The 26,220-nt window shown below is 36.9% G+C and overlaps 1 protein-coding gene across 2 annotated transcripts in view; it reads left to right on the top strand.

Moving 5' to 3' along the window:
• GRM7 (glutamate metabotropic receptor 7) overlaps nucleotides 1–26,220 on the top strand; it is a 913,283-nt gene that overhangs the window by 592,911 nt on the left and 294,152 nt on the right. For both annotated transcript variants that reach the window (XM_059390206.1, XM_059390207.1), the window contains exon 6: nucleotides 22,162–22,362. In XM_059390206.1, the coding sequence (XP_059246189.1) occupies nucleotides 22,162–22,362 (201 nt within the window). The remainder of the gene's footprint in view (nucleotides 1–22,161; nucleotides 22,363–26,220) is intronic.

Consider the following 26,220-nt stretch of genomic DNA (forward strand, 5'->3'; position numbering starts at 1 on the left):
AAAAAAAAAATAAAATAAAAAAAAATAAAAGTTTATTTAACACAGGGCACCCTCAGTAGCTCAGTTAAGCGACTGCCTTTGCCTCTGGTTATGATCTCAGGGTCCTGGGATCAAGCTCCACATGTGGCTCCAGAGCCTGCTTCTCCTTCTTCTCCCCGCTTGTGCTCTCTCTCGCTCTCTCTCTCTCTACCAAGTAAATAATAAAATCTTAAAAATACATTTAAAAAGCTTAAATAAGCCTACAGGAAAATATGATTTAGATATCCTATAAGAGAGCTGCTACCTATAGCTCATTGGGAAACCAGTAAAGAGACTCTATGAAAGATGTACTAAATGACAAAGAATTAGCTACAAATTACAACTCAGAGGTCGTTGTCTTGTGCAGTATTATATGATGGCTGCAGCCAATAAGATAGTTTTAAAATAAATTTAATTTGACCATCATCCAGACATTAACCCTGTGGTCTCTTGGACTGTTGAACTAATCTAGTAGAGAATTTGGATAGTCTAGGATGCTGAGATGCTAAGATGCTTGGCAAAGGAGGCTAGGAGACCTGATACAAATGGCTAATAGGCATGTGAAAAAGATGTACCTAATCATAATTCACAAAAAAACTGCAGATTGTAACCACAGGGAGATTACACATGGATAACATGAAGAGATAGATATCATCAAGTATTGAAGAAGAAAAGGAGGCGCCTGCACTTTATCCATGGCTGTTAGAAAGTAAAATGGTATGGGCACCGAGGTAGCACAGTCAATAGAGCTCCTTATTTTTTCTTTTTGGTTTTCCAAAGATTTTATTATATTATGTTACTATGTTTATTATGTTAGTCGCAGTATTTCATTTGTTTTGATATAGTGCTCCATGATTCATTATTTGCATATAACACCCAGTGCTCTTTGCAATATATGTCCTTCTTAATACCCACCAGGCTACCCCCCATCTCTCCCCCCTCTGAAACCCTCCAATTTGTTTCTCGTAGTCCACAGTCTCTCATGGTTCGTCTCCCTCTCTGATTCCTCCCCCTCACCCAACCCTTCATTTTTCCCTTACTTCTGAGTCTTGGTTTTGGCTCAGGTTGTGATCTCAGGGTCCCGAGATCAAGCTCGGCACTCAGCAGATTGAGATTTTCTCTCCCTCTCCCTCTGCCCCTCCCACTTGTGCGTGCATTTTCTCTCATTCTCCCTCTCTCTCTCTGTCTGTCTCTCTACTCCCCCATAAATAAATAAATAAATACATCTTTAAAAAAAGAAAAAAGAATGTAAAATGGCATAACTGCTTTGGAACAGGGCAGCTTCTTTAAAAGTTAAACATGAAGAGCCTATGATACAGCAATGTTTACTCTCAAGTATTGACCCAAAAGAAATAAAAATACATATCCTCAAAACATTTATGCAGAAATGTTCATCGTAGCTTTATTCATAATTGTCTGACTGGGGCAGTTCTCTGTGGGTCCCTTATGTTTCTACTTATCTTGAGAACAGAGGCATTGATGATCTTTTCAAGATAACCAGCACTGTGATGGAGAAACAATACTACACATAGACTCTTTTTTTTTTTTTTTTTTAACAAGAACCTATCTCCTCTTCTGAGATACCATCCCTATCAGCAATGTGCTGTCTACCAGCTGGTGTGGCAACTGAGTCTTTGATAAGGTCGAATAACATTTTATTAGACCAGGAGTTCTAGTGTCAGAGTATGTGGTAAGATGAGTGAGTGCTGTCCTATTTTCATATTATGTTATGATACTATACTCATATTATGTGTAATACTATGACAGTGAATGAGATCTAAGTCCAGGGATGATCCAGGTGTGTTTTCAAATCTTTTCTGATGAGCAGACTTATTCCAGGACTGTTCTGGTAAAGGATACCCAAGCCAAGTGTATCACCAGAACTGAGGGATAATCCCTAAATGATGGTTAGTGTCCTCCAAAGGTTTACAATAAATAGCATTAAAAATAGAATTTTGTCATATCATGATGAAACTTCTGTCATCCTGTCATATCTGTTGTTTTGGGTGTACTTTTAAATGAGACCAGCAACAGAGTTTGACTGAAATTATACTAAAGTCTAGATCAATTTGAATAAAATGGACATTTTAATAATAGTCAATTTTTCATCCATCAACATCCTGTGCTTCTCTGTTTATTTAATTATTTCTGTGTTTTGTATAAACTTTTGTTTAACCTGAAGTATTTCATATTTTTATGCTACTGCAAAATAGTGGCTTTGTACTTTTTTCCAATTGTTAGTGCTATCATACTGAAATAAAATTGACTTCTGTATACAGAGCTTGAATACTACAAATTTGCTGTGCTACTTTACTAGGTATAGGAGCTTTCATAGATTTTTTAAGATTTCCTGTGTAAATGATCATGTCATCTGTGACATTATATTTTCTGATCTCAGTGCATTTTGTTAGTCCTATAATGCACTGATTACACCTTCCAATAGAATTTTAACTAGGAAAAAAAAAAAAGAATTTTAACTAGAAGTAATAATAAAAGTACCCTAAAAGTACAATGAGATACCATCTCACACCAGTCAGAATGACTAAAATTAACAAGTCAGGAAACAACAGATGTTGCCCAGGATGCAGAGAAAGGGGAGTCCTCTTACACTGTCAGTGGGAGCACAGGCTGGTGCAGCTACTGTGGAAAACAGTATGGAGGTGTCTCAAAAAGTTGAAAATAGGTCTACCCTATGACCCAGCAATCACACTACTGGGTATTTACCCCAAAGATATAAATGTAGGGGCACCTGAACTCCAATGTTTATAATAACAATGTACACAAGAATCAAACTACAAAAACAGCCCAGATGTCCATCAAAAGATGAATGAAGAAGTCGTGGTATATATACAATGGAATACTACTTGGCCATCAAAAAATGAAATCTTGCCATTTGTAATGACATGGATGAAGCTAGAGGATATTATGCTAAGTGAAATAAGTCAGTCAGAGAAAGATAATCATCATATGATCTCACTGATATGTGAAATTTAAGAAACAAGGCAGAGGATCATAGGGTAAATGGGGAAAAAATAAAACAAGATAAAACCAGAGACTCCTAATCATGGGAAGCAAACTCAGGGTTGCTGGGAGGTGGGGGAAGGAATAGGGTAACTGAATGATGGACATTGGGGAGGGTATGTGTTGTAATGAGACAAATGAATCACAGACCTGTACCCCTGAAAAAAGTAATACATTATATGTTAATTAATTGAATTTAAATTTTAAAAAAATCACCCAGTCTACCTGAAAAACTAAATAAAAAAGAAAGTACCTTACTTTGTTCCTAGTCTTATGGTAAAGCAGTCTTGCACCAGGGAATGTGATCATAGATCTAGGATTTTGTATCAATGGTTGTAGACCTACCTGAGAAGATTGAAGAGGTCCCCTTCTAGTTTTGAGTTCTGTTATCATTAATAAATTCCTCATTTTGGTATCTGCTGAGATGATGTGATGCTTTTCTAGGATCTGTTGAGCTGATGTAATGCATTTTTTTTTTTTTTAGGTACCAGGAATTATACTGACTTCTCAAATATTAAATATGTAATTCTAGTATTTTTTAATGTATTGATGCATGAAATCTGCCAATATTTTGTTAAGGAGTTTTAGATCTCTGGTCATCATAGGTATTATAGTTTGCGTCTTTTATAGTGTCTTTTTATGGCAGTGGTACCAGATTAATGTTGATCTCAAAAGATGAGTTGGGAAATGTATTCACTTGTACTCTCTGGAGAACCAGACCATCTTGTCCTCCATTCTCCTGCTTGTGATGTCCATTTGGTAACCTGACTAGATGAGAATTCTGTGATTCTGTCTACCAACATGAGCTTTTCAGAGCATTAGGAAGGGTGCTGAGTAGATCTTGGGAGAAAAACAATATATTCTAGTGCAGGAGTTCTCAAGTATTTAGGTGGGAAACAGCTGGTAGGTGGGAAAAGCAAGAGTTGATTTCATTTGGACATGCTGAGTTCAGTACAGCAATAAGGCATCCGATTGGAAGGGTTAGGAAGGCAATTCAGTGCACAGACTCAAAAGTCTGTGGTGGCAGTACACAGCATACACAGTACACAGCATAGCTTTGTCAGTAGATGATCGGTAATGTCACTTGAATGAATATGACTGCCCAGGAAAGGAAATATGGGTCTCAAACCCAGAGACCAGTGGTATGATGAGAGGAGTGAATGCTGTCAGAAAGCGATTATCTGTAGGTCTCTCCTATTTCTGCATTTTGTACAGGCAGGGACACTAAGTGCCTTCCTTCCAGACTATCTTTTCAAGGAAGTTTATATAGCAAACCATCTTGGAAGGTGGAAGTAGTGACTCTCTTCTGACAAAGATCAGGTACGTTTATGGTCTAAGACACCAGGTTCCTTTCCTGTAGCACAGCACATTTTATCATTTGGCCCTCTTTTTGTTACCCTGTTTGTGTATGAATTTGGGGTCAGAGAGCCAGGGCCAGCAAATGCTGATGCTCCATACTATTGCTGTGAATAATAAAGCCGTTTGGCACTGACCCATGGGTCTCCTGTCTCTTGCCGTCATGTATGTAACTTGTAGGCTTGCACGCATTGTAAAATCTCAGACTCTTCACAGTTCTTGACAAGTGAGTCAAGACCTATGGGGATGAGACTCAAAGGAGAAGGAGTGTTTTTACAAAAGGAGAAATAACAGGATGCAAGTGGTATTGGGGAGCAAAGAAGGCAGCAAGATACATGGGTTGTGTAAGTGGAAGAAGATGACTCCATTTAATAGAGCCATGGGGTAAGCAGTGTCAGGAAATGGCCAGGTTTTAGTTAAGGAAAAGTATTTGAACACTGGGGTAAGACTACATAGAGGAGTGACCAATATGGATTAAAAAATCCAGGGGCACCTGGGTGGCTCAGTAGGTTAAGCCTCTGCCTTTGGCTCAGGTCATGATCTCAAGGTCCTGGGATCGAGCCCTGCATCAGGCTCCCGCTCAGTGGGGAGCCTGCTTCCCTCTCTCTCTCTCTCTGCCTGCTCTCTGCCTACTTGTGATCTCTGCCTGTTGAATAAAAAAATAAAATCTTAAAAAAAAAATTCCAGAGAGCACAGCCAAAGATGTGAAGATTGAAGGGGCTGGTCATTGGTCAAGGACTAAGGCAACATATGAGAGTGAGTAAAAGGTCAGGGGGAAGTAAAGCCTTCAGAGACGCTTGCCATATGGGCAGTACCCAGTAAAGCTTAGAGAGGAGGCATGAAGAATTCAGTTCTGAAAATGTTCTGGAGGAGGGTGATCATTTGAGCCTATGAAGATTCAGGTGAACTTTGGAATAAAGAATCCCCATAGGATTAAGGTAAATCATGATCTCTATTTCGGTAGCTTATTTCTGGCTGTAAGCTTGGAGGTCTTGGCAGTGATAAAAGATTTCTCATGTTATCTAGTCTCATGGAGAATGTACCCAGTTTCTCTTTCATAATGATTACCTTTTTATAGACTAAGAAACAAGCTTAGAGAAGTTATGTAACTTCACTTCAGTCACAACTATAATACACAGAGAGGCAGGGTTTCAACCCAGGTTTGTCTGATGCCAGCCTACATGCTCCTAACTCGTGTAGTTGTTGGGTTGCTTGTGGGAGAGATAAAAATGCCATCACATACTGGCTTCAAAATGTTAGTGTTTTGACTTTGCCCCAGTTAAGTCTTACTGGCAATATGTGTTGGAAAGTCATAGAGGGGCACCTGGTGGCTCAGTCTGTTAATCATCTGTCTTTGGCTCAGGTCAAGATTCCAGGGTCCTGTGATTGAGCCCTGCATCAGGCTCATTGCTCGGTGAGAAACCTGCTTGTGTTCTCTCTCTCTCTGACAAAGTTTTTCTTACTGCTGGTGTGATGTGGCAATGCTAAGAAGTGCAGAGTCTTCAGAATTTCTGAGTTGAGAATCCTGTTGACTTTATTTCTCATCAGTTGGGGATATTATTAAGACCAGTTTCTTCATATTGAGCCTTATTTTTGAGTTATAATAGCTAAAAAGTTAAAAGTTTGTATGAAGAAGTATGTCTAAATACATATGTTTTTTGTTTAGTGTAAAATTAATATTGACTTAAAAAAAAGGCTAACTGTATTTTTTCAACTTTACATAAATGATCAAATCCAGTGAAATAAATAAGTCAAGTCTTTGGCCACATAAAAACTCAGTTAAAAAAAAAAAGATACAAAATATCAGGGTTCTTTGTGCTTCTACCTTCTCTCCCTTTTTATATGTAATCCTCTTGTATGGAATTAAACTCTCTATTCCCACCATCAACTACCCTGAGTGAAGGATTACTACCTTCCTTTCCTACTCTTTTACGGAAGGTACTTACTTGCTCATTATTTTATTTCCCTTTCCAAGATATTCATTCATCGTTTCATCATTCATTCAACACACACGTAGCAGGTATCCACTACATTCCAGGTCCTGTTTTGGGTTCTAGGCATATGGCAACATTTAAGTCTCCAGACTTGCCTCTGGGGAGTTGAACGTAAATGTAGGTATATTTGTCTGTTTTATTTAGAGTCACTTAGTGCTGGATATGGAGCACACATGCAGTTTAAACAATAGCTTTTTCTTTTTATATAAGCTTTCACTGGACGGATGATTTGGAGAAGTCCTCTCAAACCCTGCAGTAAGATGAATCCCCTTAGGACTTTTCTCTGTGGTGGTCAAGGTGCCATTGAGCTGGAACTACTCCATCCTGGCAACTTGGCCACTGTGCTTCTAGGTAGTGACGTTAGACTGGGAGAGTCAGGCAACCCTGCCCATATGCCTTAGCATCTACAGTGTGTGTGAAAAAATACCTGGGAAGCAGAATCATTCTGTAAGACCCAAGATGAGGGAAACTGCATTTCACCTGGAGACTGAGTGGCATTGTGAAAAGCTCCAATAGGAAAAGGTTCTGTATTTATATCTATATCCCTTGTCTCTAGTAGGGTTTGTGGCATGTAGTAGGTGCCATTCTGATGCAACTAACCTGCCTCCCTGGTGATACTGTTCTTTTTGCTCTTTTTCCTCTTTCTCTACTTCTTTCTCCTTTCCCTCCTGTACCCCTTCACATACTCCTGCTTCCACTGCTGCTTTTCTTCTTCCTTTACTCTCTTTTATCCTCTTCTCCTTTTATTTTTATTTTCATTGGCATGTGATCTTTCAGACAAATGCAAAAGCAGAGAGAATAGTATAGTGAATCCCATGTGTCCATCTCGGCACCTCAGCAGTAGTCCATGTGTACCAATGTAGTTTGTTTTCATATACCCAGCATGTGCTTTTCTCTCACTGCTGGCCCATTTAAAATAAACCCAGACATTTAATTATTTTCAGTGCACATCTCTGTGAAATTATTAAACATATATGATAAACACGTACACACAAAAAACACTAGTTCCTTATCAAATAGCCTCCCCCTTCTCTCATGAATATCTTTCGTGTTGGTTTGTTCACATGTGTATCTAAACAAAATCCAGACACTCCATTTTTATTTTTATTGTTTTTCTTTTATATTTTTTAATAACTTTTATTTATTTATTTATTTGACACAGAGAGACACAGCAAGGGAGGGAACACAGGCAGACGGAGTGGGAGGAGGAGAAGCAGGCTTCCTGCTGGGCAGGGAACCTGATGCAGGACTTGGTCCCAGGGTCATGGGATTATAACCTGAGCTGAAGGCAAAGGCATAATGACTGAGACACCCAGGCGCCCCATACACTCCATTTTTAATGTATCTTCTTTTTATCTAAAAATGTTCCTCTCCCTAGGCACCTGGGTGGCTCTGTCAGTTAAGCATCCAACTCTCGATTTTGGCTCAGGTCATGATCTCACATCCTGGGATGGAGCCCTTCTTTGGGCTCTGCACTGAGCGCTTGAACCTACTTGGGATTCTCCTTCTCCCTCTGCCTCTTCCTCTGCTCCTTCCCATGCAATGCATGCTCTGTCTCTAAAATAAATGAAATCTTTAAAAAAATGTTCCTCTCCATTATTTTACTTTTTGCCTTTGTTGAATAAAACAGCTTAATTACTATTTCTATAGAATTTCTCACATTTGGATCTTGCTCTTCACATCTCTGTAATGTCGATTTACCTGTTGTTCCATTTCCTGTGTTTCCTTTCATTTACTCAGTAGATCAGATTCAGATCTTTCCTTCTTTCTCTCTTTCTCTGCCCTTCTCTTTCACTCTTTTTCTTTCTTTTTCTATGTGGCAGTCTTATGTTGGACAAAATGTTTACCAAGCGGTACATTTATTATTGCGTCATTCAGAGGACATGTAACATGTTATGACGATGATGATGATAAGTGAGAGCAGCTGTCTTTGGAAAGGGGAGCAACTGGAGACAAAGGAACTAAGTTGACATTTTTTACTCTGAAAATTTGTTTGTTGTGAAGTTTTTCGTTTTACATGTTCCATCTCTTCTCACACATACATACACAGTGCCGATTTCTAAATTAAAAAAAAAAAATCGTGAAATGTCTAAAGCCAAAAAAAAAAAAAAAAGAGAGAGAGAGAAAGAAAGAAAGAGGTTGGGAGGGAAGAGAAGAAAATAAAAGATTAAGCAGTGTCACCAATGTTGTTGCCAGATCCACTATAAAATTTCCATCAGCTTTTCCATTCATGGTTTTAGCAGCTACTGGTGATGATTGCATAAATCCATTATTTCACCTGGTACCTAATGTATTTTTAGTAAGTTGGTTAATTAATAGTTTGAAGGTTCAACCTGAGTACAATTCCTGGAATGACATACACAGAATTTCAGAGGGACAGAACCCCATTACTGCAGCAGTTTAAACCCCTTGAAGAAGAGGTTAAAAAGATAGTCATCTATACCATATATTTTCTTAGTCTTTTAGTCTGTTCTGGAAAGGAAACTTCACCAGTGCTTTTACAGTTTGCATGAAGAAACAATAAAAAGTACATTAACAGAAATTCAGCTTAAGAAATCAGAGGAGAAGAAAGCTATGTGAGAAATTGAAACTGGATCCATGCTCATCTTGAAGAAACTACTTCTTTTTCTTGTTTGGTATAGCAGGTTTCCTGGTGTGAGTTTCAGAAGTAGTGTTGTTACCTTTGCTGAATTGTCTCTCATTCCCTACAAAAGGCTGCTCTTGGCAGTGAAGAAAGTCCTTGGTTGAGTCTCTCAACACCACCTACACATTTGGGGTGTGTGAACACTGGGACTAAAACACCCCTCCCTTTTATTCCTGTGCCCCAGTTCACTCTATGAAAACTATCCCCTGCCTCTGTCCCACCACACACATACATCGATTCACTGCATGTATCTTTATTGGCACTTACCTGGACACTGGAAACAGAATTGCAGAAGAAACCTCAGTTTTAATGGACAATTAAATAGTCCTCCAGGAAGCATCCTGCATGGAAAAAATGATTAGAAATGAGAGTTTGTGTCTAGACCTTGTGTATTTCCCTTGCTGGAACTCTTTATGAATCTATAACAAAGTACTCCATGTGTATCCACTGCAGAACATTAGGATGTTAATGGTTCATTTGTAATCAAATTGTGGTCATCTAAGAATTTAGTTGGTAAGTGATCTGCCATTTCTCCTTTGTTTTCTTTGTTCCTTTGCCAGCATTATGGCCATTTCTCTGGATGCTAACTTTTTCCACTCAAGGAGAGATCAGGGAAGGATACGATGGCATTGTCAAAATCACCCCCCCACCACCACTACTACAAGAAAAACTTCTATAGTGAAAAACTCAGTGGGGACAAGAGGATGTAAAAATCATGGCTAGCATAAACTTAGAGATTATTTGTGGTTCTAAAGTTAAAAATGAAAAGAAGGGGCACCTGGGTGGCTCAGTCATTAAGCGTCTGCCTTCGGCTCAGGTCATGATCCCAACAAAATCTGCCCTGACCCTATTTGGAGAGCTCCTGTGATACACTCTTTTCCAGTTGATTAGGGTATTTGCCATTTGCAATAAATCTAAACATTAGTATTATAGTTAATTATGTAGTATACTACTCAGTATTTCGCCTCAAGATTTACTTAAGTTTGAATCTCTATGTTCAATAAAATAAATCTGTAAATGCATGGTTTAAAAGCATGGTCAGCACAAAGCATGCATTACTTGAGAGAGGTCTTTCCAAAGCAAATAATTTCAATCAATATGTGAAATCAAAATAAAAATTACAGTTTTTCACTCTTTTATAAACATATGGTAAGCTTTAGGCTAGTTGTTCAAAGCTGCTGAACCAGTCTGGTAAGTTTTTCAGGCTGCGTTAACAAACATCTGAATCCTATCTGCCTCCCACCCAGTCTTTTTCTTTTGCTTTCCCCACTGAAATAAGATTGTTTATATTATGTATTTAAGTATGTAATTTCTTGCATTTTCTAAAATTGCTTTTCCTTCTAAGAATTTGCTTATGCATACTAAGGCATACACTCTAAGAAAGAAGTGTGCCACAATGGGTAAAATAAGCAGGTCTTTCAAAGAGAAGACTTACTTCACCAGCAAAATGAACACTAGAAATTCTGATAGTGGAAGAGTTTATGAATTATTTTTGTGTAGTGTAGTGCTGAGGATTTATTCAATGGAAGGTTAAAAGTTGTGCATTTTGAAGATAAATACTAGAATCTTGAGGAAAAATGCAAAAGGAGCAGAATATCAGTAGACTATTTTTTTTTAAAGATTTTATTTATTTATTTGACAGAGAGAGATCACAAGTAGGTAGAGCAGCAGGCAGAGAGACAGGAAGCAGGCTCCCCGCCGAGCAGAGAGCCTAATGCGGGGTTCAATTCCAGGACCCTGAGATCACAACCTGAGCCAAAGGCAGAGGCTTAACCCACTGAGCCACCCAGGAGTCCCTAGACTATTATTTTCATTTAAACGTTTTTTAATAGAGTTGACACCCAGTGTTACATTAGTTTCAGTTGCACATCATAGTGATTCCACCAGTTTATGTGTTATGCTATGTTCACCACAGGTGTACTACCATGTCACAATACATCAGTGTTACAGTATCGTTGACCAGATTCTATTTGCTGCACGCTTTCATTTCCATGACTGATTCCGTAATTGGAAGTCTCTACCTCCCACTCCCCTTCATGCATTTTGCTCAACCCCCTACTCCCCTGCTCTCTGTATTTGGTTCTCTGTATTTATAGGTTCGATTCTGCTTTTTGTTTATTTATTTACTTTTTGAACCAACATATGAGTGAAATCATACGACATTTTTCTTTCTCAGTCTGACTTATTTTCATTCTAATATCCTCTGGGTTCTTCCATGTTGTCACAAATGGCACAATTTCATCCCTTTCTCATTCTTCATCCACCCTATGGCTATGTAATATTCCTGTGTGTATGTGCACCCCACACTTCCTTGTCCATTCATCTGCTGATGGAGACTTCAATTGCTTCTATAATTCACCTATTGTAAATAATGCTGTAGTAAACCTAGGGGTGCATATATTTTTTCAAATTACTGCTTTCAGTTTTGGTGGTTCATAAATACCCAGTAGTAGAATTATTGGATCATATAGTATTTCTGCTGTTAATTTTTTGAGCAACCTCCATACTCTTTTTCACAGTGGCTCTACCCTTTACCATTCCTATCAACAGTGTGCAAGGGTTCCTTTTTTCCTTCACATCCTTATCAACACTTGTTATTTCTTGTTGTTTTGATTTTAGCCATTCTAACAGGTATAAGGTGCTATCTCATTGTGGGTTTGATTTGCACTTCCTGTTAATTAGTGATGTCGAGTATATTTTCATGTGTCTACCATCTGTATGTTATCTTTGGAAAAATGTCTGTCTGGGTTCTGTGCCCATTTTTTAAATCAAATTGTTGTGTTGGTATTGTACACATCCTTTACATATTTTGGATATTAACTGAGATATATATATATATATATATATATATATATATATATTTGGATATATCACTGATAAGTCTCATCGATCACTCACAAATCTTTTCCCATTCAATAGGTTGCCTTTTTGTTTTGTTGATGATTTTCTTTGCTGTGCAAATACTTTTCATTTTCACATAGTCCCAATAGTTTACTTTTGCTTTTGTTTCCCTTGCTTCAGAAGACCTATCTAAAAAAATGTTGCTATGACTGATATCAGAGAAATTACTGCCTGTGTTTTCTTCCAGAATATTTTTTTTATTTTAGGTCTCATATTTAGATGTTTAATGCATTTTGAGTTCTTTTTTGTATATCGTATAAGAAAGTGGTCCAGTTTCATTCTTTTGCATGTAGCTGTCCAGCATTCCCAGCAGTGCGTTTTGAAGAGACTGTGTTTTTCTGTATATTCTTCCCTCTTGGCGTAGGTTATAGACTCTATAAAGCATGCATTTATTTTTGGGCTCTCTATTGTGTTGTGTTGATCTGTGTGCCTATTTTTGTGCCAGTACCGTACTGTTTTGATTGTTACAGCTTTGCAAAGTTTATCTTGAAATCCGGGATTTTGATACCTCATACCTCTAGCTTTGTTTTTTTTTTTTTCAAGATTGTTTTGACAATTAGAGGTCTTTTGTGGTTTCATATAAATTTTAGTATTACTACTTACATTTTTGAAATATTTCTGTTGGTATTTTGATAGGGATTACATTAAATCTGTAGATTGCTTTGGGTAATAAAGACATTGTAACTATTCATGCAATCCATGAGCATGAAATATCTTTCCATTTGTTTGCGTCATGTTCAATTTTTTTTTTATCAGTGTTTTCAGAGTACAGGTCTTTTACCTCCTTGGTTAAATTTATTAGTAAGCATTCTATTCTTGCTGGTGAAATTGTAAATTGAATTATTGATTTCTCTTTCTACTATTTCATTTTTAGTGGTTAGAAATGCTACCAATTTCTCAGTGTTAATTTTATATCACACACTTTTACTTAATTCATTTATTACATACATTTTTGATGGAATCTTTAGGATTTTCTATATATAAGACCATGTCATCTGCAAATGACATTTTTAACATCCTCTTTACCCATATGTCCATTTTTCCTTTCTCTTCTCTGATTGCCATGGCTAAGACTTCTAACATGGTATTGAATAAAAGTGGTGAGAGAGGATATCCTTATTTTGTTTCTGAGAGGAGAGGAAAAGTTCTCAGTTTTTCACCATTAAGTATAATGTTAGCTCTGTGTTTTTCATATATGGCCTTTATTACATTGAGTTATGTTCCCTTTAAACCCACTTAGTGGGGAGTTTTTAATATAAACAGATGCTGAATTTTGTCAAATGCTTTTTCTGCATCTAGTGAGATGGTCATATGATTTTTATCCTTCATTTTGCGATGAGGTGTGTCACTTTGATTTGTGAATATTGAATCATCTTTGCATTCCCAAATTAATCCTACTTGATTATGGTGAATGATCCTTTTAATGTATTATTGAATGTGGTTTGCTAATAATCTGTCAAGGATTTTTGCACCTATATTCATCAGAGATATTGGCGGTTTGGTTATGTATGTATGTATGTATGTATGTATGTATTTAGTGGTCTCTCTGTCTGGTTTTGTTAATCATGATAATGCTGGCCTCCAGAATATATTTGGAATTTCTCCTTCCTCTTTAATTTTTCAGAATAGTTTGAGAAAATTTACTGATTTTGGTATTAACACCTCTTTAAATCTTTGGTAGAATTCCAACTAGTCCTGAATTTTTATTTTTTGTTAGATTTTTAATTACCAATATAATTTCATTACTTGTAATTAGTCTGCTCAGATTTCTACTTATTTCTGATTGCATTTTGGAAGATTTTGTTTCTAGAAATTTGTCCATTTCCAGAAAATCATGAGACTTTAAAAGATAAGCTTCTTTGCATGCTAGAGAAATAAAAGATAAAGCTTCAGAGTTTTCCCTACTCATCTAAACCTGAGACCTTTTCCTGGGAAACAAGTTGAAAGGGATGAACTTCATTCAAGAAAAAAATATGACAACATCTTAGCTAATCCAAAAGATGGAAAGAATAAGCTGTTAACTAACAATTAATTGAAAATGTTATTTTCGGGACACTTAGGTGGCTTAGTCAATTCAGTGTCTGATTCTCGGTTTCTGCTCAGGTTGTGATCTTATGGGTTGTGGGATCTAGCCCCAATTTGGGCTCTGTGTTTGGTGGGGAGTCTGCTTAAAGACTCTCTCCCTCTGCCCCTCCCCCCACTTGTGGGGGTGCTCTCTTTCTTCCTCTTAAAAAAAAATCTTAAAAAAGAAGAAGAAAATGTTCTTATTTCCCTCTACATCCGTCTATGTTAAAAGTATTTATTAAAACGGCATTTGTGGTATTTGGGGGGAGAGGATACTTAATGCTAGGGTAATATAAGTGCTATATGAATTAGAAGGGTAGCATTATAGGAACATGGAAAATATTGAGTATTAAGCTTCAGTTAAGTGGACAAACTGTTTAATATGTCACAGGGAGAAAACATAGGGTGATTTCAGGCTTGGCTAACTCAAAACTCATTTATATTTTCATATACCCAGCATATTGTTATGCTGTCATTTGTTTGCTGTGTAATTTCCTTAGGAACACAAAATGAACAGAGTAATTGCAGGGTATGTGTTGATAACAATTTTTGATAAAATTGAGTACATCATTCTTTAAGAGCAAATAAACTTTCTCAGGAGCAATCCACCAAACTCCTCTATCTCACTGGCTAGAATTTCTTCCCATGCTTGTTCTAAACTGGCCCTTGCAGAAGAAATGAGATTAGTGAGACAAATCAGAACCGACTCAGTGAGGCTAATGGAAGGTTCAGAACACGTGTCTCTCTTCTCCCTCTCTCTCTCTTTTTCCTTCTCCTTATCTTTCTCCTCATCTCCCTGCTTCCCTCTATCCCCCTAACACACACACACACACACACACACACACACACACACACTAGTGGTGTCAGTATCTGAAGAGAACAGATTCATTTAAAGAAGGAGGGGAGCAGGTTGGCTAATAGCTGTGTCTCTGACACTAGGAAAAATAAAGTTGAACTTTTTTTAAAATTCATTGTAATGAATTTTCCACTTCTGATACTCTTGATATAGAATTATATTTTTCAAGTCCTGGTAGCCCCAAAGACAAACTTATCTCTTAAGTCTTCATAGAACCTTTAAAAATAAGTGAATATAACTGGTGATTCTCCAAGAAAGATATAAAGCATGCAGTGTTCCACAAATAATATTATTTAAAATATTGCTATTATTTTTCAAGATATCCTTTCTGGGATAAATGTCTCTATGAATACAGTTAGAAACTAATCTCCTAAATTATTAGTCCGAACCTCTTCCATAGTACATATTTTATAGTGGTCATAATGCCTTCACGACTGCCTTTTTAAAGTACTATAAAAAATAACAAATTTGTAAAGTAGCAGGTTATAAAGTTAATATGAGAAAATGAATTGCCTTGTAAAGTAAGTATTGTAAAATGTTAATGTAAGGATCTAGTTGGTGGGTTCACTGTAAAGTTCTTTTATCCTTTTACTATGTTTAAAATTTTTCATGATAGAAAGTTGGAAAGTAATAAAACCACAACAAAACCAAGAAGAGCTTTTACATATACAACCAAAACCCAATAAGAAATACATAGCAAAGAAAATTGTATTTATAATAGCAAAAAGGGATGAAATACCTGGGCTAACTTTTCAAGAAGCATGCAAAACCTTTATTTTGAGAAATAGTTAAACATTTAAGGAAGCAAAGTAGACTTGGCCAAGAGGAAAGAAAAAGGTAGGGAGACTCACCTTCACAAAGATTTGTTCTAGTTTAGTTATAAATATGGTATAAATCCAATAAATGTACCATCAAGGTTTTTCCTCAAGCTATATAAGTAATTAATAAAGTTTACTTCAATAAATAAAAATAACCAGGAAACTTTGAAGAGAAAAGAATAATTATGTGTAAAAATGTCTAGCTTTACCAGTTCTAAAACTGTTACCCCATAAAATTGAATCCTAGCATTGGTGCATGAATAGACAAACCAAACAATGAAATTGATTTTTAAAATCCAGAAATAGACCTAATTACATACAGAAATTTAGTATAGAATGAAGGCACCACCTCAAATTTGTGACAGAAAATAAGCTGTTGTATGTTATAAGTGAATAGCTATATGGAAAAAGATAAAATTTAGATTTATTCTTCACTCTGTACACCAAATACATTTGAAATGGATCAAATATCTACCTTTTTTTTTTTTTTTTTTTTGAGAGGGAGTGAGAGAAAAAACATGCACAAGAGCAGGGGTAGGGGAGGAGAGCCAGAGAGAAAGGGAGAGAGAGAGAATCTTAGCAGGCTCCACACTCAGGGCAGAGCTTAAAGTGGGGCTTGTTCTCACAATCCTGAGATCATGACCTGAACCAAAATCAAGAGTCAGATGCTTAATCAACTGAGCCACTCAGGTGTTCCTTGAATATCTAACATTTTTTTTTTAAAGATTATATTTATTTATTTTTGATAGAGAGAAAGAGGTTGAGCAGGGGAGACAGAAGGAGAAGCAGACTCCCCACTAAACAGGGAGCCTGATGTGAAACTCGATCTCAGGACCCTGAGATCATGACCTGAGCTGAAGGCAGATGTTTAACCAACTGGGCTACCCAGGAGCCCTAAACTATTTAACTTTTAGAAGCAAAATTGTGCAAGTATTAGAAAAAGATATGGGTGGAATATTCTATGTTCTGAGAGTGGAAATTCATAACCTAGAAGTTTAAAAAAAAAAGAAAAAAAACTTGTTTTAAAAAATTTTATATTGAGAGATTGCTGGGAAGGTGGTGGGGTAGGAAGACACTGGGCTCACCTATGTCACGTGGCCACCTAGAGAACACACACACATCAGCATAAACAACCCAGAAAGCAACCCAAAGACTGGCAGAACAGACTCTCAGCTGCCAGATATAAACAAGAGGCCACAGTGAAATTTAACCCCTCAGATATGTCTTGGCAGGATTCCATCAAAGCAGTGCCTCAAACCTGGTAGGATGCAAGCAGCCCAGACAAGGGCCAGCATCACTCTAAGGAGAGGTGAGGGGAAGATAACCACACACCAGTCTGACTGCAACCCCAGCAGTAGCCTAGGGCAGGTAGCTGGCCTGACTGCAAGCCCCACCCACCAATAAATCTTCTCAGGGGACAACACAGGGAAAGTGCACAGCAGTTTGGTGCTACCTCATCTCTGGTAAACACCTGGTCTGACTCAACTCAAGCCCAAGGCAGCCTTGTACTAGCCCACTGACACCACAGGCACCAGCATCTGCCCAGCGAGAGAATATCACAGGCTGGACTGAAGGCAAGCACAGCTCTGTCACAATAGCAGGACACCCCTGTAGCAACGCACATAGGAGACACCACTGAAGCACTATTTTCTGGTGAAATGGAAACATTACACTATGGGGCACTACAGGACCTCTACTTCATAAAGCCACTATGTTCAAGCGCAAGAGACATATCTGACTTTCCTAACACATAGAAACTGACCACAGCAATAGATAAAATGAGGAGCCAGAGGAATATGTCCAAAATGAAAGAGCAAAATAAAATCAGAGCAAGAGATCTAAACAAAATGGAGATAAGTAATAGTCTGACAGTAAATTTAAAGTAATGCTCATAAAGATACTCACTAGAGTTGAAAAAGAAGTGCAGGACCTCCATGAGACCCTCCACAAAGAGATAGGAGACCTAAACAAACAAACAAACAAACAAACAAACAAAAACAATTAGAGGTAATGAACTTACTAACTGAAATTAAAAATAGACCACCTGGAATAAGTAACAAACAAGAGGAAGTAAAAGAATGGATCAGCTGGAAGACAGAGTGATGGAAAATAATCAAGCTGAGCAGATGAGAGGGAAAAAAATATGCAAGATGAGAATAGACCCAAAGAACTCAGTAATATTGTCAAGCATAATAGTCAGATGATAGTGATCCCAGAAGAAGAAGAGGAAAGGGGGCAGAAGAGATAATAGCTGAAAACCCGAATCTGGGGAAGGAAAGAGAAATCCAGATCCAGGAGGCACAGAAAGCTCTCAACAAAACCAACCCAAAGACATCTGCACCGAGACACAGAGTAAATAAGATAGTCAAAAGTAGCAATAAAGAGAGAATTTTAAAAGAAGAAAGAGGAAAGCAGTTGCATATAAGGGAAACCCCATAAGTCAACCGGTGGATTTTTCAGCAGAAACTTTATAGTCCAGAAGGGAGTGCCATGATATTTTCAAAGTGCTAAAAGGAAAAAACCAAAATCTATAGCCAAGGGTACTCTATCCAGCAAGGCTTTCATTCAGAATAGAAGGAGAGAGTTTCCCAGAAAACAAAAGTAAAAGAATTCATGGCCAGGAGCAAAACCAGTCACATCCACATCACATGTGATGGCACTGGCCTTTGGGTCCCAAATCCAGTCCAGCCACCCTCCTGCCCAAGTCAGCATGCACTGCCTGCCACCTGCTCAATGCCAAGTCAACACACCTTTACCTCAGAATGACAAGGACTCAAACTAACACCCTTCCCCTCAAATTCCAGCCTCTGCTCGTTTGTACACAAAAGTTGGCATAATTATAACAGCAGAATGAAGCAATCCAGTGACACTAATTCCATGGAATATACAATGGATAAAAGGAGTGTGCTAGCCTGATAACATCAATAAGCACATCAAAGAACCGAACATATAGTATGCTCCTGGTTCTTAGACCCATTTGTACCCCAGTGTTCATAGGAGCAATGGCCACAGTCACCAATTTGTGGAAAGAACCAAGATGCCCTTCAACAGACAAATGGGTAAAGAAGATATGGTCCATATATACAATGGAGTATTATGCCTCCATCAGAGAGGATGAATACCCAACTTTTGTATCAACATAGATGGGACTGGAATAGATTATGCTGAGTGAAATAAGTCCAGCAGAGAGAGTCAATTATCATATGGTTTCACTTACTTGTGGAGGATAAGGAATAATGTGGAGAATATTGGGAGATGGAGAGGAAGAGTGAGTTGGAGGATATTGGAGGGAGAGACAAACCATGAGAGACTGTGGACTCTGAAAAACAAACTGAGGATTTTGGAGGGGAGGGGGGTAGGGGGTTGGGTGAGCCTGGTGGTGAATATTAAGGAGGGCATGTATTGCATGGAGCACTGGGTGTGGTGCATAAATAATGAAATTTGGAACACTGAAAAAAAATTAAATTAAAAAAGAAATAAAATTTTAAAAGGAAAGGAAAGAAAGAAAGAAACTCAGGAAAAATAAAACAAGATGAAATCAGAGAGGGAGACAAGCCATGAGACTCTTAATCACAGGAAACAAACTGAGGGTTACTGGAAGGGAGAGTGGTGGAGGGATGGGGTAACTGGGTGATGGGTTTTAAGGGAAGGGCACATGATGTAATGAGCACTGGGTGTTTTATAAGACAAATGAATCACTGACCTCTCTACCTCTGAAACTAATATTATACTATATGTTAATTAATTGAATTTAAAATAACAAAACTGGAAAGAAAGAAAATTTTCTATCTAAAAATTTTATTTGGAAAAGAAGTATGTAAAGAAAGTAAGAAAAAATGACCAACTAGGAATAAGATTTGCAAGTTAATCACAGAGTTAATGTTTCTAATTTTAAAAAGCCTGTAAAAATAGACAAGGAAATGACCAAGTTTTATAAAAGTTGGTTGCTTTATGAACAGTTTACAGAAAAATAAATACAATGGTTCTTAGTCATATGAACAAATGTTCATCCTCCCCTATACTATGAAAATTGCAAATGAAAATATACTGTAGAGGTGCTTCACATGTATCTATATGATTGATAAAATCAGGGTCCACAATATACTTTGACTGAGGTCCTTAGGAAATGATCACTCTCAGCCTTTGTTGGTAGGAGAGCAAATAGTATAGTCTCACCATAGAGAATGTGTCAGAATTTAGCAAAAAATACATATAAACTTACCCTTTAACAAACCAATCTGTATCTCAGACTCTACCACCAAAATAAGTAAAAAATTAAAAAAAAATTTTAAATATTTTATTTTTTTATTTAACAGACAGAGATCACAAGTAGCCAGAGAGGCAGGCAGAGAGAGAGAGAGGGAAGCAGGCTTCCTGCCGAGCAGAGAGCCCAGTGCAGGGCTGGATCCAAGGCCCCTGGGATCATGACACTGAGCCACCCAGGTGCCCTGAAAAACAACTTTCAAAATGCTAGTCACATACTTAGAGTGTTAGACACGATATTTTAAGAACATTATAGTATTGAATAGAGCAAATGAATCTTCAGAACGGTATCATTAAGAACCAGTAAGCATGTAAGCAGTAAGCATGAGGTTGATTGATATTTAAATGAGATATATAGAGAGATATTTATGTATAGATAGATACTTATGTCTCTATAGCTATATAAAACAGAGTGGCTACCTTAAGAGATACTAATGTGTAGTCTGAAAAGGAAAAATACAAATTCAAGCAAATTTGGGAAATTGTTTTAGAGATTATAATTTTTCTCATAACATTAAATGCTTTGGAAAAGTCTGTTGACAAATCTAAAAATATGTAATGCAGTGTCTATCAAGAATCTTTTCTTTGGCAGGGGTAAGTTTTGGGGTTGTAGAATTCCTCTTGTTTGTTTACTATAGAAGTGTGCCATAGAAAACAATTTGGGAAATATTGCTGTGAAAGTGAAATTCAATCTGTGGATAATTATTCTTCCTAAAGGATCAAGAAGTCTAAAGAGAGTTCCTGGTATCATGTGGTTAATGAATGCATAATTTAATACAAGTATTGTTTAGAATCTACTAAATATTAAATATTGTGTTTGCTTTTGGTGACATAATGGGAAGAAAGAAAAAATTATGGGAAACTGGTAAAACATTAAAATATAGTGCTACTATTAATGTTATAATAAAGATTTGAAATTTTTCTTGAAAATCCTTAAATGTGATTGAGGGACTAAGTGTAGGCAACCATTGCATCGTGCCAGAGAGAGAAAATTAGGTTGTGATGAGTGACAGCAGGAGGCAAGATGTTCCTGGCAAAGACAAGAACATGAGCAAATGTAACTTAACATTAGAGTCAATAGTATTCAGAAAAAAAAGAGCACCCTATCTGTCTGGAACAACTACAACAACAAAAAATTTTTGGTGAAAGGTTTGTGTAAGTCCATCCTATTGAGAAGAATATGGGCTTTGGAGTTGGACAGATTTGACCTGTCATAATCACTCTAGTGATTATTCCCAAGTGGTCTTGGGAAGTAATTTAATCTCTATTAAGGCTGACCTTTTCTATCTATACAGTAAAGATAAATAATATTTAACTCATAAAGTAAGAATGAAATAAAAATAACATATAACATTTCTAACACAGTGAAGGGCATTTAATGTCACTTCTTATTAGGCAGATCAGGGCAAAGTGATGAGCATCCTCATTTGTCAGGGGAAAGAATTTGAATTTTATTTTGTAGGCAATGAAGAACCATGGAAGAATTCTGAGCCTGAGGGTGAGGTGATAAGCTCTGTGGTTTGGAAAGATGAATATGAGGAATGAATAGATGAAGAGAGACATCTAGCAATGCATCCTAATGGAAGATGAGAAGGGCATGATGGGGCTCATAGTGTGGCTACAACTGTTAAGTATTACTTAGCTAGAATTCATAGAACTTGGCTCCTCATTAGATAATGTGAGGGTGAAGAGTAAGAAAAGAAGGAATAAGAAAATGACAATTTGTATCCTGAGCACCTGAGTTGCCAGTAATACCAAACACTGAGCCAGACAAAAGATGGAGTAGGTATATAGAAAAAGATTAAAATTTAGGTGTGGAATTCAGTTTGTTTTCTGTCATTTTTCTTTTGATCTATCACCTTTATAGAGTGAGTGAACTTTGAAGATTTTAATATTGAAGTCCAGTCTTTAATCCCAACAATCCCTTTATTCTATGGAACTGCTATATTTGATCAGTGTGTTGGCTTATTACAAAAGCTGTCATTGTGATATTTTGGAATATGTTTCTAAAATTTATTTATTACATGAAAAAGATTAATGCTACCAAGTCAAATACCAAACACTATCAAAACAACTTAATAAGGTAGCCAAACGTAGATATGTACTTTGCACAATTTTATCCCCCCAAACATTGTTTGTTTTAGTATAGTTGAAAGTAAATGCAAATGTAGACATTTTACTCAACACCAATCTTTCTGTGTGTGTGTTTCTTGTTTTAATGTGCAGGACAGGAGAGAATTGGAAAAGATTCCAACTATGAACAGGAAGGTAAAGTTCAGTTTGTGATTGATGCAGTCTATGCGATGGCTCATGCCCTCCATCATATGAACAAAGATCTCTGTGCTGACTACCGAGGCGTCTGTCCAGAGATGGAGCAAGCTGGGGGCAAGAAGTTGTTGAAATATATCCGCAATGTTAATTTCAATGGTGAGTCTCTAAATAATCACGCTTTTGGAATTCTAAGTGTTGGCATAGTGTGTTTCCTAAGTTATGTAGTTGAATTATTTATTGCAAAAACCCAGTTGTTTATATGACTTCAAATGGCTAATTCAATATATGAATGATGAGTAAATGAATGAATGAGTGAATATTTGGGAGCTATGGTTTGTCTTCTCTTCCCCCAAATAGAAAGATACTTGCAGAAAGCTAGATTCTTCCTCCGTGAATATCCATAGGAGTGGGAAGGGGAAGAGGAAAGAAAAGGAACCGTTGCTCCAGGTGTCTGTGTCGTTTGAAATAATGATTGTGAATTGCCACAATAACTACATTCCAGATTAGGCACATTCCTGTTACAAATTGTTTACCTAAAAGGGTAGGAAAAATGGGCAAATAGGGTAGAAGGCATAAGGGAGAAATACCACTTCTCTGATAGTATCTTTCATATAGTATTGACTCTTATAACATATAAACACATCATGTATCAAAAACTAAATAGTTAAAATAAACCCAAATGTGGCTTGCATTAGTCAGAGTTTTCCAGAGATGTAGAACCAATAGGATATATATATAGATATACAGAAGAGAGTAACTTATAGAAATTGGCTCACATTATTATGGAGAGAGGGAAGTTCCACTACCTTCAGTCTGCAAGCTGGAGAACCAGGGAAGTTGGTATTGTAATTCAGTCCAAGTCTAAACACCTAAGAAATGGAGGGCTTGTGGTTCAAGTCCTGATCTGAGTCCAAAAGCCAGACATCTGGGAGCACCAGTATCTGAGGGCAGGGGCAGGCACAGGTCTCAAGAAGAGACAGTGAATTGGCCCTTCCTCTGTCTTCCTGCTCTAGCCAGAGCCTTAAGAGTCTGAACGATGTCCCCACTACTAATCTTTTTCAGATATACCCTCATTAGACATACCCAGAAATAGTATTTTACTGGCTATCTGGGCATCTCAGTCAAGGCAACACAGAAAGTTAACCATCACATAGGTATAACTCAAAATTCAATATAGAGAGTAATAAATAAATTTAACTATGTCCAAATGAGTGATGTAACCATGCTGAAGGGTTTGAGGAATAACAAATGAGCACAGGTAGTTTCAGAACACAGTTTGACTATATGCTATATAAGACCAAAGACAAAAATAGCTATACACAACTATTGTACAATAGCTAGTAAACTTGTGGGTTCACAATTCTGAAAATAATTTATGTATGTAAGAGGACTCAGAGAATAATGAAGCATATTGTGGATAATGAGCACTAGGTTTCTTTCAGTCAGAAAAAAAAAATTACTAGTAAGAATGAGAGAGAACTGGAAGGAATGCTGTATTGTGTTTGGATAGGAGATACCTGCATTAACTCATAGCTTTCTTTCTTTCTTTTTCTTTTTTGAGTTATTTATTTTGAGGAGAGTGTGTGTTTGAGCAAGGTGGGGGATTATGGTGGAAGGACAGGGCAGAGGGAGAGAAACCTCAAGTAGAATCCCCACTGAGCATGGAGCCCAACATGGGGCTCCATCCCAGGACCCTGAGCTCATGGTCTGAGCTGAAATTAAGTCAGATGCTCAACCGACTGACACCCAGATACACCAGAACTCATAGCTTTTAATATGCCTGAAGATAAGTAGATAGAGAAATAGATATGTGTATGTTATATATGTATACATATCTGTGTTGCCTAGTTCTGGCCACTGAAAGGTCTAGGAGCAATGACACCCTGGTAGAAAAGATGATACCTAGTACCCACATCCTATTTATATAGACACTATCCATTAAAAAGCATGAGGGCTGTCTAGAATAACTGTAAATTCAAGGGCCAGGACATTTAAAAGATGAGTCTGAAGCATCATGTTATATCAGAAAGTAAGAGTGCTCAAAAACTGATGGGGGGATTTTGAAAGAGCCCAGGAACCAACTTGAAGGAGATCACACTTGCCAATTGGAAGGCAATAATGGATTATACTAACAGAATGAAACAAACATCTATGAGTCCATACTGATAGAAATAAATAACTGAACTGAATACATAAGTGCAGAAGAAGTATAATGTAATGATAGATGGTAGTTCAAAATCACCATTTTGCAAGGACCCCTCTACTAATTGTTCCAAGCAGGAACCATCAGTGGATACTAAAATTATTGGGATATAGTATGATCAGAAACAAGGCCTCTGCATGGCCTCAAAGTACCTTCTACCCAGAAACATTAATTGCAAATGAGAAAAGAATAGCTTAACAGTGGAGAAACCTGGAAGACAGACAGCACCTTAACAAGATAATCAAGGTTAACATCACCAATAATGAACCTTAGTGACATCACTTACCTTTGATACCCTATGAATGTTACAACATCACTTCTGAGGTGTTATTGCTAAAAATGGGTAACTTCACTCTAATCACAAGGAAGCCTCAGAGAAATCCAAATTGAAGGACGTTTTTTAGAGTAACTGATGGGTACTCTTTAAGACTTTCCAAGTCAAGATAAAGTTAGAGGAGGAATTATTCCAGACTGAAGAGACTAAGGGGACATTACTATTAATGTAATGTGGGAACACTGATTGATCCTATACTAAAGGACATTAATGGGACAATGAAGAATTTTTTAATTGTCATTTTATTTTATTCTTTTCATCATGATAAGTATACTCCTTAATTCCCATCATCTATTTAACCCATTCCGCCATCACTTCTCCTCTGTAACTGTTACTTGGTTCTGTTTCTTGGTTTACATCTCTTTATTTCCTTTGCTCATTTGTTTTGTTTCTTAAATTCCACATGAGTGAAATCATATGGCATTTATTTCACTGACTGACTTATGTCACTCAGCCTTATACTCTCTTGTCCATCCATGCCATTGCAAACAGCAAGATTTTATTCTTTTTTTATGGCTGAAAAATATTGCATTCTATATACATACCACATCTTATTTCCATTCATCTATCAATAAACACTTGGGCTAATTCCATAATTTGGCTATTGTCAATAATGCTGATATAAACATAGGTGTGCATGTATCTCTTTGAATTAGTGTCTTTGTATTTTGGGGATAAATACCCGATATTGAGATTACTGCATCATAGGGTAGTTCTATTTTTAATTTTTGAGGAAACTCCATACTGTTTTTCACAGTGGCTGAACCATTTTGCCTTCCCTCTAACAGTACAACAGGATTCCCTTGTTTTTACATCCTCACCAACACTTGTTGTTTCTTGAGTTTTTTTATTTTAGCCCTTCTGACAGGTATGAAAAATTTTGATTTGCACTTCCCTGATGTTGAGTGATATTGAGCATCTTTTCATGTGTCTGTTGACCATCCGTATGTCTTCTTTGGAGAAATGTCTCCTCATGTCTTCTGCCCAGTTTTTAAATGGACTACTTTTAGGGTATTGAGTTTTATATATTTTGCATACTAATTCTTTAATGGATGTGTCATTTTCAAACATCTTCTCCCATTCCATAGATTGCCTTTTAGTTTGTTGATTGTGAGAACTTTTTAAAATTGTATATGTTTCAAATAGTATTAAATCAATGTTTATTTCCTGAATTAGATTATTACATTATGGTTTAAAAAATAATCTTCTCTTCTTGTAAATAATAATCCATTTAAGCTCAATACCTCGTCAGTCATTCAGGAGTTACCTTGCAGGTGGACGAAGGGGAACCATATCCAATTTTGGAACTAATAGTTTCTTATTTAAGATGGAGACCAAAATGACCATATATAAAACCAGAAAAACAGTTTAACCACAAATAATCTTTTGTTATTGTTTTTTCCAAATTCTAAGAATATCCTAAAATATATAATTCCCCAGAACTAAATGCATATAAACTCTATTATTTATCAAACAG

Source organism: Mustela nigripes, chromosome 2 (genome assembly GCF_022355385.1).
Source record: "Mustela nigripes isolate SB6536 chromosome 2, MUSNIG.SB6536, whole genome shotgun sequence".
In the NCBI taxonomy this organism is placed as follows: Eukaryota; Metazoa; Chordata; class Mammalia; order Carnivora; family Mustelidae; genus Mustela; species Mustela nigripes.